Source organism: Phaethon aethereus (genome assembly GCF_964289735.1).
Source record: "Phaethon aethereus genome assembly, chromosome: 2".
NCBI classification, from domain to species: Eukaryota; Metazoa; Chordata; class Aves; order Phaethontiformes; family Phaethontidae; genus Phaethon; species Phaethon aethereus.
This window is the reverse complement of record NC_138582.1, coordinates 149,555,172-149,568,944: the sequence shown is the minus strand read 5'-3', so window position 1 is coordinate 149,568,944 and position 13,773 is coordinate 149,555,172. Positions and strand designations below refer to the sequence as shown.

Genomic DNA, 13,773 nt, shown 5'->3' with positions numbered 1-13,773 from the left:
CCTGTTCCATAATCAAATACTTGCCGTTCCACCTTCGTGCAGCCACCTGCTCCCGCAGCTGAACATCTTTAAAGTAAACAACTTTACTCCATACTGCACAGCAAAGTAGGGATTGAAAGCTGAAAGAAGAGCACCTTCTTATTCTAGTTCTCTTTGGCTGCCCCAATCCAATCTGCTGGGGGCAGGTTCTGCTCAGCATCGTGGCTGGACCTTGCCCAGGAACAGCTGAGTCTTGAAGCAATTCAGATGAAAAGCTTGGCATGTGTTAATGGCAGCTTCTAATAATTTGATGACATTTTCTCAATATTTTAATAAAAAAATGCCCAGAAACACATAGCTGAAATGCTGTTCAATTCACCACCGAATTTCAAAACCCTGCTAGATTATTAGAATTAAATACCAAATTAAATACCTCTATCAAAAAAATACCTTGACCCAAAGAAAAGATTTTAATGTTCTTAAGGGTAAGGTTACCATGAGATAAAGGTGTACACAATTGGGCTGCATTTATTTTTAATAGATTTTTTTTTTTCCTGTATAAATTTTTGTGATACCTGTTTTACATATATGAAAATATGTTAGCATGAGGAATAGATGATATGCTTTTTAATGCTGCATATATTTGTGCAGTATTGCACAAAATTGCACATGCTTTGATATTCAGATTGGGAAATTAATCTCCATGGTTCTATTTTTTCCATGAGTGGGTGACCTCCATCTTTATTACCAATTCTCAGTTCTATTCAAAACATATGACCCTTTATCTTTTCATTACACCATTAAACAGACTTTGGTGACAGGACTGAAACTCACACAGAAGAATATTCTTGTGTGTAAAGATATTCATTATATTGTTACAGTACATTGCATTTTGATATTTCAAAACACTTAAATGAAGACATACTTGGAAGCTATCAGACTTCTTGGAAGTAAAGATTCACAGCCTCCACACAGTTGAAAGTAAGGGTTTTAAGAAGCAAGTTGTCAAGAAAAGGAAGTCAAACTTTTTAAGGCAGAGAGGCTCATTTTAAGGACAGCTGTATTAGGCAAACGTTAAATAGTCTAAGTACAGGCGTACTCAGAAATTTTGTTATAAAACTGGTAAGAACCCATTTAGTAGGATGAATTAGACTCTTTTCCACAAATTTTACAAGATTTCAAGATACATGCTGTGTTCAGGGGAAACCAGGCTCTCTCAAAGGCTACTAAGAGAAGCCTGCAGCCTCATAAAGACAGAGACTTGGCTGGAGCATTCACCTTGTGATCTAGGGCATGTGAATTCAAGTTCCTCCTTTTCTGTGTTTGAGCAGGGACTTGAACTTGGCTGTCCTGTATGCCAGCTGAGTGCCCTAACGTGAGTACGTAGACTCCTGGTGGGATTCATCTCGGCTACCTCCAGGTGGCCCTCCACAGGGAATGAGCCAGCTGTGGCAGCAGAGTCTCGTAACACACCTCATGCTAGAGGAAAGGCTGAGGTCAGTCCGCATGAGCTGAGGCTCCAAAGTGACCACCTTTTCCTGTTTAAGGACACCTTGGGATGACAAGCTCCAGTGTACCCACCTGTACTGTAGATGGTGACATTTAGTTACATCTTCCCAGCTAAGCTTGTTTTTCTTGCTGGCTAATGAATGTCTAATTACTTATACAACTGGACTAGCTTCAGTACAAAAAGACTCATGTAAGATGACAGGTATGTACGCTATGAAACTAGGCATAGTTTTTTTAAAACGTCTCCCCTATTCCATCCTTAATTTTTTTGTACGAATGTCAGCATTTGTTTAAACTGATATTACATTCAGAAAATGCATACTCCAATAATTTTTTTCAGGTCTAGCATCAGTAGCTATCACTATTAGTAAACTTATCAAAGATAATGCATAATTTCAATAATATCCGTAAAATTTCCGGTATTCTGAAACCATCACTTCTACTTAACCAGAAGAACATCTCTTCAATGGATGGCTACTTCTCCCCACTGAGGCGAAGAGCAAAACACGAAAACTGAACACAAGCAGGATAAACCAAAATCAGCACTATGTGTAGTTTATCTTGTAGTGATTTTAAAATGATTTCTAGTGCCAGGATTTCTGAATTATGGGAATCGTGATTTTCTCACAGCAGAGAGAAGGCTATTTTTAGCTTACAGATATGAATTGAGAGTAGTATACTTTACAGCCAATTTGTAGATAGCATCATTATAGGCACTTACCTAGGCTTGATCTCGTGTTAGATCGCTCTATTATCGCATGCTTACTGGGGTTGTTTAATACTGAGCGTTTGGCTAGCGAGATGTCTGCTGTGACTCGTGTAATTGATATACTGCAAAAATAAAATACAGTAAAATAGAACAGAATGTTATTTATCTTGCAGGGATGAAGGGAGAAAAATAGACTTGTTTAACACCAGAAGATGTCTAAGACTACAGGAAATCAAGTTCTCAGCAGCACAGTTTGCTCTGCACAATGTGAACGCAGAAGAAACTTTTATTTAATACTGTTACAAGAACTATTGATAAGACATCCCCCTTTCTGCACAGCACCCAAATGCGGTGTGACCACTGACTCCAAAGCTACACATGGCTGAGGAGAGGGAGGCAGGAGGAGGTCAGAGACGTGCCGCCGAGGACGAGACTTCCCTGGGGGCTCCAGGCCTGATGTGGCTAGACTTTGCACCAGTGTCCCTCGTATGAATACGCTGGTTTCTCCTTTCCCTACTTTTGACTAATTTGTTAAAATGTACTGAATGACAACTTGGCTTGCTTTAACCATATCTGTAAGACATACAGGGATATGCAGAGCTAACAGGTAAAGGTAAGGCTTAGCAGAGCAACTAGTACAGCCATATAATTCTTATTTTTGTTGTTCAGTTTACTAGCATACATTTTTTAACAGAGTGCTAGAGTTACCTATAATTTTCCAGAAAGATCCAGCAATATGCTGGCCACCCAAAAATGTGGACTGCAACACAGAGAAGCAAGCAAATGGAAAACTCAGGGCTGAGTAGCTGGCAGGGTCAGTTTTGTGTTTATGAGAAAAGATGAGCCAAGAACGAAGTGGTTACTTCCAGTTGTTTGCACTGACCTGCTATATAACCTTCTGCATATTCTTCTTCCTAGGAAAACAGTTAACTAAGTTTGTTTTGCTTTACAGGGTCAAAACGCAGCCTTTGGATAAATTCCCTTTCAAACTCTCTGGTCTAATGAGGTTTAGGGGTCACATTTTTCCAGTGCTGAGAGTTAAATCAGACTGATGATATTCCCTTGTTCTTCCTTGTATCATTTTACTTGCAATTTAAAAGGAGGAAATGGATTTGCTAAGAAGAGGGAGGGCTCCTCTCTAGCAACACGCACAGTCAGATGCTCTTCATCTGAATTGTAACCAAATAGGTCATCTTCCCAGTGTGTATGTATTTATCTAAAACCCTATAAAATGTCAAAAAGCCAGAAGTTAATACAGAAAAACAGAATTATTTGCATAATGCTGATTAGTAACATCATTTTGAAAATTTAGGCATGATTTAACTTAAGCTAAAAACATAACCAAAGATTCTGATTTCTGGCACAGCTCCTCACAGATAATGCCATTAGCCTTAAAATGAAATTCAACATGTAATTTGCGGCACTCCGTTATCTTTACTTGCTAATTGATGGACACTACAAATGTTTACAGCTTTTTGGTTTTGGCTAGTTTTTTGGGGGGGTTTTCTTTGACGTGGTTTTTTTTTTCTTTCCTGGCAGTCTGCCTTCCTACATGCAATAGAAAATAATTTTTCCCTTTTTCAAATGCAATTACGGTATATTGAACAAAGCTAGATTTATCAGTCTAAAAATGCTATTTTTCATTTTAAGATCTTTTAACGCCTTGTCAAGGTAATTTTAATGTCTTTTGACATATCTAACGCCAGGAAGAACAAGTCTGCTCTCGAAATAAAGGGTATATATGTTCATATAGCGAAACAATTGCAACGAGTGGTGACAGCTTGACAGCAGAGTGGCAGTGAAAGCAGCAGCATGAATCTAAGAACCTCCTGTACCCATCTGTTGAGGACCTTGAGTACCAATTCAGATTGCTACTGAAGTTCGTGATGCTTCAAATCTGCTACTATAGGTATCAATTGCATTGAGAGTATTTGTGGATTCACCTTGCCACAACTGATCTACAACTGAAAATTAGATACGCTCTAAAATACATTAAGACACAAAGATGCAACACCTTTTTTTCTGCTTGCAACACTCATTATTTGGTTAACTTCCAATTCTGAAGGTACCTGTCCAAGATTTGACAACCCTCTATAATATAAAGGACTACCCAGCAGTTAGGTCTCAACATCACCATTCTGACTGAGAAAATCCAACAGCTTAAACCACTGTGTCTGGTATATTAAAGAGCTGAAGCTATTGACAGAAAACTTCATGCTCCCTCTTGAAAGTTTGACAGCACCAGGACACACAGAATAGTGTTACTGCTCTGCCCGCTTCCAAGGTACATAGAACATCCACTGAAGTTACAGATACTATAACAAGACCTTCCCGTTTTCTCAATTCCTCCCCCCAAATGTCAACCCACTAGCACACACTAATCTGTGGCCCGATCCAGTAGCAATATAATCACATGTGGAGAATCCACCTGAAGTCTCTGCTCCATGGGTCCGTAATGGCTGAAGCACACAACATGCCACTGCTTTTAGAGATGGATTATCATCTGACATTAGTACTGCAGTAATGCCTGGAGGCTCAAACACAAATCAGATTGGACCTTGCCGAGTACGCCGTGGGGCACCGCTCAGATTAAAACCCAGCGATGTGCAGCCTGTCTGCTCCCAAGGGTGACCATACTTCAGCAAGGTGGGGTACTGACACCCCCCCAGCAGTCCTTTGGAGACTTCCTATTATAGAGTCTCGCACTACTGTCAAACCCAGATCCCAGCTTGAGAGATCATGAGTTTGACAATCACATGTATTAGATAGTCTGAATCTCGTTATCACTCCTTCCAAGTTAGATGCCACTGTAAGCAGCTACAGCTGAGGTGGAACGGTGGCCCTCATCAGCTTGTATAGAACCCAGGAAGCATTGATCAGTTATCACTTAAAAATACTTAAATGTAAGATTTTTTTAACAGTACGCGTTTATTAAATCTGTAGATAAATATCTAGCAATCTGGAGTATGAATGTCAGTCATGAACAAGAAGACATCCTTTTTTCCACCCTGAACAAATACACACTCCTGCATACTTTGCACTGCAATACAGCCTTAGCGTGCTCTGCTAAGGAAGCACTATAGTCCACTGAACAAGGAATTAGCTGCCATTCCTCATTTCCTACACATATTTTGCCAAGGATGTCATTATTTCTTAAAAACCCGGTAGTACCTAAACAGGACGTGAACTCAGGTAGACTTGGATTGCGAAGTACTTACCGCCCTTCGAATCTATGTTTTAAAAAATCAAATAATGCTTTTTGCATCATATCTGTTACCTAGAAGCAAACAAACAACAAATTAATAATCACACTGGAAACTCATACTTGATGCTAATAGTAATATGTAAGAAAGCTGACAGTAAAACTTGTATCTGAACAATATGATTGGAATGTAAGTAATTTATTCTTAATCTGAATTCTGATATGAAATAAAATACAGGTAAGCAGGTATCTGGTAGAAGTAAAAACTGTCTATGTTTTTATCTATGATATAAATTATGTTATTCAGCTTAACTACCTTTGAACATTCAAACACAAATGGAGCACAATGTTTCTGGCAAAATAAAATGATTCACAACAATCACTTACCTCGTATCCCTTCAGAGAAGGCCCCACTAAAACTACTGGTCGCATAGAAGGCACTACATCATAGGGAGGAATGTGCTCTGTCTGCAAAACAGAAAAAGCTTTCAGCAACACAGCACCTAGAGAAAGTGTTACACATTAGGAACTCTGAATTTCCAGTGATGTCACCAACACAAGAATCATGGATTCATTAACTTTTCCCAGAAACTGGTAGTACAAGGTAAGGACGTAACAGGTTCAGGGATTTCTTTTGAAAAAGTTTTTCTCTGACTTTTGGTTTTCTCGCTGTTTTCCTATTTGCTCTGAATAGCTACAAAACTTATTCTGGAGACATTCACATGTCCCACTCCACAATTCCTAACTGGTTAACTGAAAAGGTTATTTCTAATAGTTAATGATTTGAAATAATTGACTCTAGAGCTGTGACACCTTTGTTTCCCACCAAAATACTATGTAGGCGAATTATGAAGGAGAAAAATAAAACAAGAAGGGAAGGGGAAGCATAACACATCTCTTCTTATGTTCAGATCTGCCCACTGCTCGGCAAAACATCGTGACACCACTGGAAATTCCCATGGGAGCACTCATCATCTGACTTCCACATCTGCATCCCCAATTCACTTGCAGATGAAATCAAAATAATGACTGATCAAGTTAGTATTTATAGAAAATTTTCATAAACAGAACTTGGGATAGCAATTCTTCCACTTTGGGAAGTTCCTGTCACTACCCAAGAATGGATTCTGTCAGTACAATATTCACCAAACTACTTACTGATGTATCGTGTACAATTTATAAAAAGTATTTTAATATACAAAGGTAAAAAGACTGCCTGCTTCTAGAGATTTCAAAAACTTTTATATTGTTTTTAAAATAAAACATAAACAAAATAAACTGGTTTTTTTCTTTAATAAATGGCTATTCGATATATATCACCAAGAATGATTCTTATCAGAAAGAGTTTTTTGTCTGTAAGGGAGGATGTAGTTTATCTTTGTCTTGGGGAAAAAATGATTGAAATCCAAACCCAGGAACGTGTGGGTGATATGGAAAAAGGTATGCTAGATCTATTTTTCAAATGCCTACGTAGTACAAATACATCAGTCAAGATCACAGAATACAGTCATTTTTTGTTGTTTCAGTACTCAATGTATCCCAAGGTGTTTCACAATAACATTAAAATAAGTGTATACATTCCAAAACACAAAAACACAAAGACAGACATTAATACAGTGACAGCACAAAATGCTACACAAGCAGCAGTCTAAAGCAGTCTAAAATGGAAAACTTTTTTGTGAATGTTTTTCAATGTAATTTGTCTTATTTTTGTTATCTGTAGCTTCACCAGATAATTAGTAACATAAGAATGAATACGAGTGCCCAAGGCATCATAAGCATGTGCGATGAATTTATTTTACACAATGCAGAATCTGACTCAAAACATTTCAAACCCTGCAATTATGCTGTGCCAGTGTCAAAATGCAGCCCTCCACTGTTCTTGCTAATATTACTAATAATCTGATAGATTTCTTAGAGACAGATCCTAAGAAAAATTCATTACAGATGTGTAAGTGTTTATAGCATGTGTGTCCTGGTGTAACAGATCTTTGTCTTAATGTGGCTGACTCAACCAAAGGTATTCATGCTAGAAGTTAACCAGCTATTGAAAATTAGGGAAAGCACAGACGTTACCTTATTTGATGGAATATGGGGTATTTTAAAAATCTGTTCTGTCAAAACACGCTTTTTTTTTTCTCTGATCACAGCTTGAAATAATGAAGCTATCAGCAGAAAACTGAGTAAAAGTTATCTAATGAAAGCATGAAAGTAATATAGCATTAGAGAATTTAATATTTTAAAGGGATTGGCACTGAGCTATACAGCTTTCACTTGCAAATTCAAGTTCAAATATGAACTTGGAATAAAAACTAGCATAGTTCTGACCATACGGCTTTTGCTCAGTGGTTTGACTATGCATGATTAGTTTGGGATGCCCATCCAGTATTTACTGTAAATGTCAGTATTACAAAAACCATGATAACCAGTAATGGTTCCGATACGGAAGAAAAGAGGCACCACAGAATGAAGAGAGAGATGGGACTAGCCACCATCCAGGTCCAGTGTGGTTCATCTGGAAGCTGCATCTTCAAAAGATGCGTATGCAGGTAACGTCCAATACTTGTCAAGATGTATTATGCTTCCTTAGCATTTATACTTGGTTGTAAATATGATTAAATATGAATTTACTCAGAAGTAAGAAACTGCTGTTGATTTCCGTAGAGGGCTGTGAATGACACAGTACTTAGAACCTACTGAGGCAAATACTGGTGACTTTGGAAATGAGAAGGATCCAGTATTATTTAAAAGAGTTCAAGAAGAAAAGAGAGAGAGAGAGGAAAAAAAGTTTTATTTACTAAACATGAGAGCATCCACAGCAATGGCAACAGTGTCACTTGGCACTGTTTATAAGCACTATAACAGTCTGTTGTTACCTGCAGATTTAAGTGAGTCGTTAAAAACAAATGAGGAAGAGCTATGAAGGCTAAGATTTAAAAGCAAAAAAGTAGAAATATGGTATTTCACTGCATAGTTTGTCTGCTCCCTAATGTCTTGGTAACTTATTCCAGCGAAGATCCTAGAAACGTATTGCAGTTTGCTGTAACAGAATGCCAACCGCATAACTGTGTAGTTATCTGGGTTATCTATGGAGAGACATTAGCTCTCCTGGGAACCACCAGTACCATTTCCAATAGCTGAGATAGTAAGAAAGTTTGACTGATGGGTGGCAAGAACATTCGCCTGACAATTTATACCTGACAACAGGAAAAACTCAAAGTAAACCATCAAAACAAGCCTGCCGTTTTCCACCGGTCTTGTTCACCTGCAGATTTTGCACCTAGTGAATTAGAAATTTAAATACTGACTAAATTAAAAATACAACGGTTTTGACTATTTCTTTTCTAAGTACAAACTGAGTATCTGATTAGATCCCAGTAACAACTTCAACAGACTGAGTTATAAGGAAAAAACCCAACTCGAGATGGACAGAGATAGAAAGAATAAGCATGCACTAGAGAGGTGCATTATATGGATTTGTTAGAAATAAATTTCTCTTTTAGAAGGCCTTCTAAGTGTGTCCTATTATTCCATCAAAAAGGAAAGTACTGTAGCAGAGTTTCACAGACGCACTGAACTTGGGAGCGTTTGTTTTCTTGTACCGAATCCACTACCAGCTCAATACATTTCTTCCTTAATCCTAGAATAGCTGCATTGTTCATCTGGTGTAATAATGCTAATGATGCCAGTGGCAGGATAAACACAGGTAATGTCAATACGAACTTACCGATTTCTGCTTCTGCTTAGCTACAGCAGCATGGAAAAGAAACAAAGAACAACAAAGCATGCATGTTACTGGCTTCTCAAAGGACGCAGACAGTTAACAGGACTAGAAATGTGACGCAGTGCAGGTGAGCAGGTGGACAGATGGGAGCTTGGAAGTTGGTGTTACCTTCTTAAAGAAGGGCATTCTTTTCTCTTTGGAGTGGGGTGATGTTACACTGTTTGCACTGGGTTTGGGGGAGCGATGGTTTGCTGGAATATCATTTTCTTCTGCATCTAAGCCAGTGGCATCTATGTCTATAGCTATATACAGACAAACAATTCAGAATTATCAGATGACAGGAAAAGTAAAGATAGGTTAAAAAGGAAGTAACAGGTAAAGAAAAATAAAACTCTCCAAAGTAATAAATAAATAATTAAATAAAAATTAAATAAATCAACCATGAGTACAAAACACAATAAAACAAAGGGAAAAATTAAAGGTGCAGTACATTAGGATTAGAAGACAGAAAGCAACCTCTAGCAGCTACTATAACATTTTCCTCTGATCCCCTTTTACACACCTACATCAGACATACACACAATTAATTACTCTTATAGAACAGAGCAATGGCCAAGTTCGTTCATGTTACACCAGTGTAAATCCAAACTAGTTCACTGGAATAGATAAGACTTTCACTAAAGTAAACAACCGAACTTGGGCAACAACATTTGAATTATTTTATAGCACAACACTAATTCAAAATGGGTATCATCAATTGAAATTTGAAATGTCTAGCATGTCTATAGCAAATTAAGAAACAGAAGAAAAATCACTTTTGAAGACAAAATTAGGCTGACACTGGTACAATAATATCTACATTTATCTCAGGGTAGACTACAATTGGCATTTTTAACCACTTTAACTAAAAATGCACAGTAGTCATAAGATACATTTATTAGAAATAAGAAACAGACCTACTGATAGTGAAAAGTAAAAAGAATGGGTAGCAGAAGAGAGGAAATTGATCCCAGCTTGTCTCAGAGACCTGGGTTCTGTTGTAAAGAGTAAGGATGTAGGCAGGGCAAAATGGAAGTGAATACAATAAAGCACTGCTGTTCAACCTCTACCCCAAAAGAATATACAGCACTCAATGCTTATACCATAAATATAAAATATTTACCCCTTCTAGCAAGTAAGTAACAACAGTTTAAGCAAAAATAATCATGTACTCAGAAATAAATACGTTTTCAAAATGCAAAGCCATGTTATCCTGAACGCTGAGTCCAACAGGTACCTGCTAACTACACCCAAAACAAAACAAACCCAACAAAACAAAAAAGCCACTGCTTTCTTGTTTACATTGCTCAGTCCTGATCCTAAGTAATGTATTAAATTTATCTTCAGAAAGCAAGTACATACACAAAAATGATCCACAAACATGCTGTGTAACATCACCCTTGTGTGTAAAGATCCTACCCACCTCCTGACACACTCTGGTAACACACGCTTACCTTGCGGTGCCGCTACATCGAACTGAATCTAACTCCAAGTAGATCCGTAAGCAGTATCATTTGCATCGACTTTATCTAAACCCACAATTAATCATTGCAAACTATTATGAAACCACTTTACTGACCTGCTTTCAGCTACTTTGATGAGCGGGACATCAACCAATACAGTGGCTTGCGCTATTAAATTATGCAACAAACAAATATTTTTGTCAAGCCTACGTGCAGCTACTGATTTAAGAGGCACTTGGGACTGATCTCTTCTGTTTGAGTACAGTGTATTTTCCCATTTGAATTACCCATAGATCTAATGCCTGAAAATCCTTGAGTTACAGAACTGTGCCTTTGAGCCTGCCCTTGTCAGGAAAGCCTGTGAGTAGACCTGTACCTTGTTTCTATACTCCTGCTCCTAAAAACGGCCACAGAAATCACATAACATTTTCTTCCAGCAACATTGTTCCTTCAGGCTCTTCAGAAGTATAAAAAGAACATATTAACTTTTCTTGAATACAGGCCAGCACAGATGCTATAAATCACTCATAATAAGGCACATTAAAACTCCTTCGGTTCTGTGTTCAACTAAAACCGTCAGTAAAGAAAAATCAAAGTTGTTAAGTTTTTCCTGTAAAAAAGAAATGCAGCATTTGATCAGCTAGATATCAACATCTCCTTTTTCCATTCTCAGTCTTCACACTGTGTAACATCTTCTGTGATAGTTCTTATACTGTTAATTATCTTTAGTTCACCGTGGTTTTTTTAAGTAATTTTCACCATTATCCTCATCCTGTTTGGTGTCCCACGAAGACTGTATGGATTGATTACTATATCAATATAATATTGACTATTTAAATGGCTATGAGCCTCCTTTTCATTTGTTTTTCACTGCTGCTTCATCTTGTTTGGATTTTTTTGGGTTTTTTTTTTTGTTTGTTTTTTTTCTGGCACTACTTTCTACTAAAAAACATCCCTGACTCAAAGACAAAAAATGAAGTTAACTTACTCAGTTAAAATCCCTTCAATCATTAAATAATTTATGTATTTGTCATTTATTATACTTTCAAAAAGAACAGGCCTGGGAATAATAATGGAGCTGTCCTTCAAAGTCACTTGAGTTCTTGTGTTACTCACAGACTATGCCTCTTCCACCCTTCTTGGGATGTCTTAAGAAAAAAAAATACTGCCAGCCCAAAATCTTAAGATCACAGAGTAAGATAACGTGCAGTATTCATAAATACTCTCCAAATCTTAAATGCAACTGAATAAACTTTACCAGATTTCCTTCTTTCTCCAGAAAACCATGTTTCTGAAGATGACTGTCTGAAGAAATAATTCAATGCAATGAAAAATTACAGGATGGCTAGCAATCAGTCAGTTGGTAGCCTAAATGTGTTATCTCTTCTCTTATCTTTAAATTCTGTGCAACATTCTGGAAATTTCGTATGTACTGAGGTCCAAGTGTTTTCAGGATACAAAAGAAGATTAGAGCATTTCAGATGCTCTAACTATAAGATTACAACATAGGTCCATGGACACTTTTACTGCAAAAATGCAGTTGCTGAAAAAGTGGGCCTTAACAGTAAATATTACAGTTTAAAGCCGTTGTGAAATAAAAGATTAAGGTGTGTTCTACAGACTATCTCCAGATGGATACATATTAGTAAACTAAAAATGTATTTTCAAAAAACAAAAAAGGAAGAGATGTAGGGAACTTAAATGGAATTCTGATAAACAAACTATAACTATAATAAAGTTGGTTGTTACAAATTCATGGTTTCACAGGAAAGACAGATGTATTTTTCAATTAATTTAATCAAATGAAGCTACTACCATAACTTGATTGAATTCCTCTGTCTCTCTCTTAATGTCCATGTAAATACTTTAAAATCTTCAGGATCATTTTAAGATGCCTGTTCTGTAAACCAGGTTCCATATAAACTGATTGGGAAATAGATGCCTTTGCCTTAGTAGACAAGGCACTAGCAACATTCATTAATATTTTCTGATTCTAGGTATTCAAAATGCACATTTTCTCTCTCAGGCGATGATAAAACATCCAGCAATGCAGCAGCTGAACTTAGTAGGGTTTTCGGTTTGGGGTTTTTTTGGCAATCTTCTGCTATGCTTTTTTCAAGGAGCTAATGCCACTTTCCTCCACCAACTGAACCATGTATTTGCCTCACATCTCTTGAATCCAACCTAACTAAGGTTAAATCTGTCTGTGGATGCTCTAAATACACAAAACAGTATTTGTGAAAAATTTGTCACAGAAGGCAAAAAATATCCAGTATGCTAGAATTATGTGAAGCCCATCGTCATCATTAGAATTGTGTAAGTAAAAGTTCTTGTTGTTATAAAATAATACCGTTCTTGATGCTACTGCAGAAACCTCTTGGGAATTTTTATTCTTATTGCTGCTTTTTCTCCTGTACCAGAAGGTATTTCTTGTTCAGCAGGAGTGCCCAGACCAGATCAAATCTCTAACTATCCTACTGCAACGCAGTCTTGTAATTCTATTATGTCTTTGCTATAAAACACCATGGTAAAAGCAAAGAGGGAATTTTGTGGATTGTTAACAGTGCCTGAACTTGCTGGCACTGACTCCATTACCTCAAACCTATCCCAACCCAGCCTTACAGGGCAACACAACCACACAACCTTACACCTATGAAGTACAGGGAATAAGAAAAATAGGACTAAATGTATATAAATTTTAACAGATTAGGTATGTGAGTCTGTAAACCGAAGGTTTCATGACCTACTCACCAGATGATGGAGGCGTTGACTTTCTGGAACTAGGAACGATGTCACCCAAACTGGATGAAGAGTTTCCTCCTGATTTACTGGAGTAAAGCAACAAATTAGTTTGAAGTTTCATGGCTTTCTCAGTATTTATTCTAGTTTATTTATTACCTGCCTTCTAAATGAGCTGCTAGCCAAGAGACAAACAGTATTTCTGGCAGTGGTATGAAATATCCATCTTACACAAAATGCGTGTACGTTTTGAGGACTGAGGAACTGCAAACATCAGTCGTGCTCCTTGTTCTGCTGTGCAACTTCATTCTGCTGCACATGCTGTCACTATCTCATAATCCTAATGCGATCCAATTACTAATATGGCTACTGATATATAACTATTAATATTACTCTCATTACTAAGACT

The 13,773-nt window shown here is 37.3% G+C and overlaps 1 protein-coding gene across 7 annotated transcripts in view; it reads right to left on the bottom strand.

The window, feature by feature from the left end:
• CACNB2 (calcium voltage-gated channel auxiliary subunit beta 2) overlaps positions 1–13,773 on the bottom strand; it is a gene marked incomplete at its 5' end in the record, with an annotated part of 271,036 nt that overhangs the window by 20,849 nt on the left and 236,414 nt on the right. For 4 of the 7 annotated variants that reach the window (XM_082015573.1, XM_082015577.1, XM_082015576.1 and 1 more), the window contains 5 exons: positions 2,210–2,319; positions 5,416–5,474; positions 5,787–5,867; positions 9,292–9,425; positions 13,377–13,453. In XM_082015573.1, the coding sequence (XP_081871699.1) occupies positions 2,210–2,319; positions 5,416–5,474; positions 5,787–5,867; positions 9,292–9,425; positions 13,377–13,453 (461 nt within the window). Of the gene's footprint in view, positions 1–2,209; positions 2,320–5,415; positions 5,475–5,786; positions 5,868–9,126; positions 9,147–9,291; positions 9,426–13,376; positions 13,454–13,773 lie in introns of all 7 variants that reach the window. The other 3 variants (XM_082015574.1, XM_082015579.1, XM_082015578.1) reach the window with 1 other exon arrangement.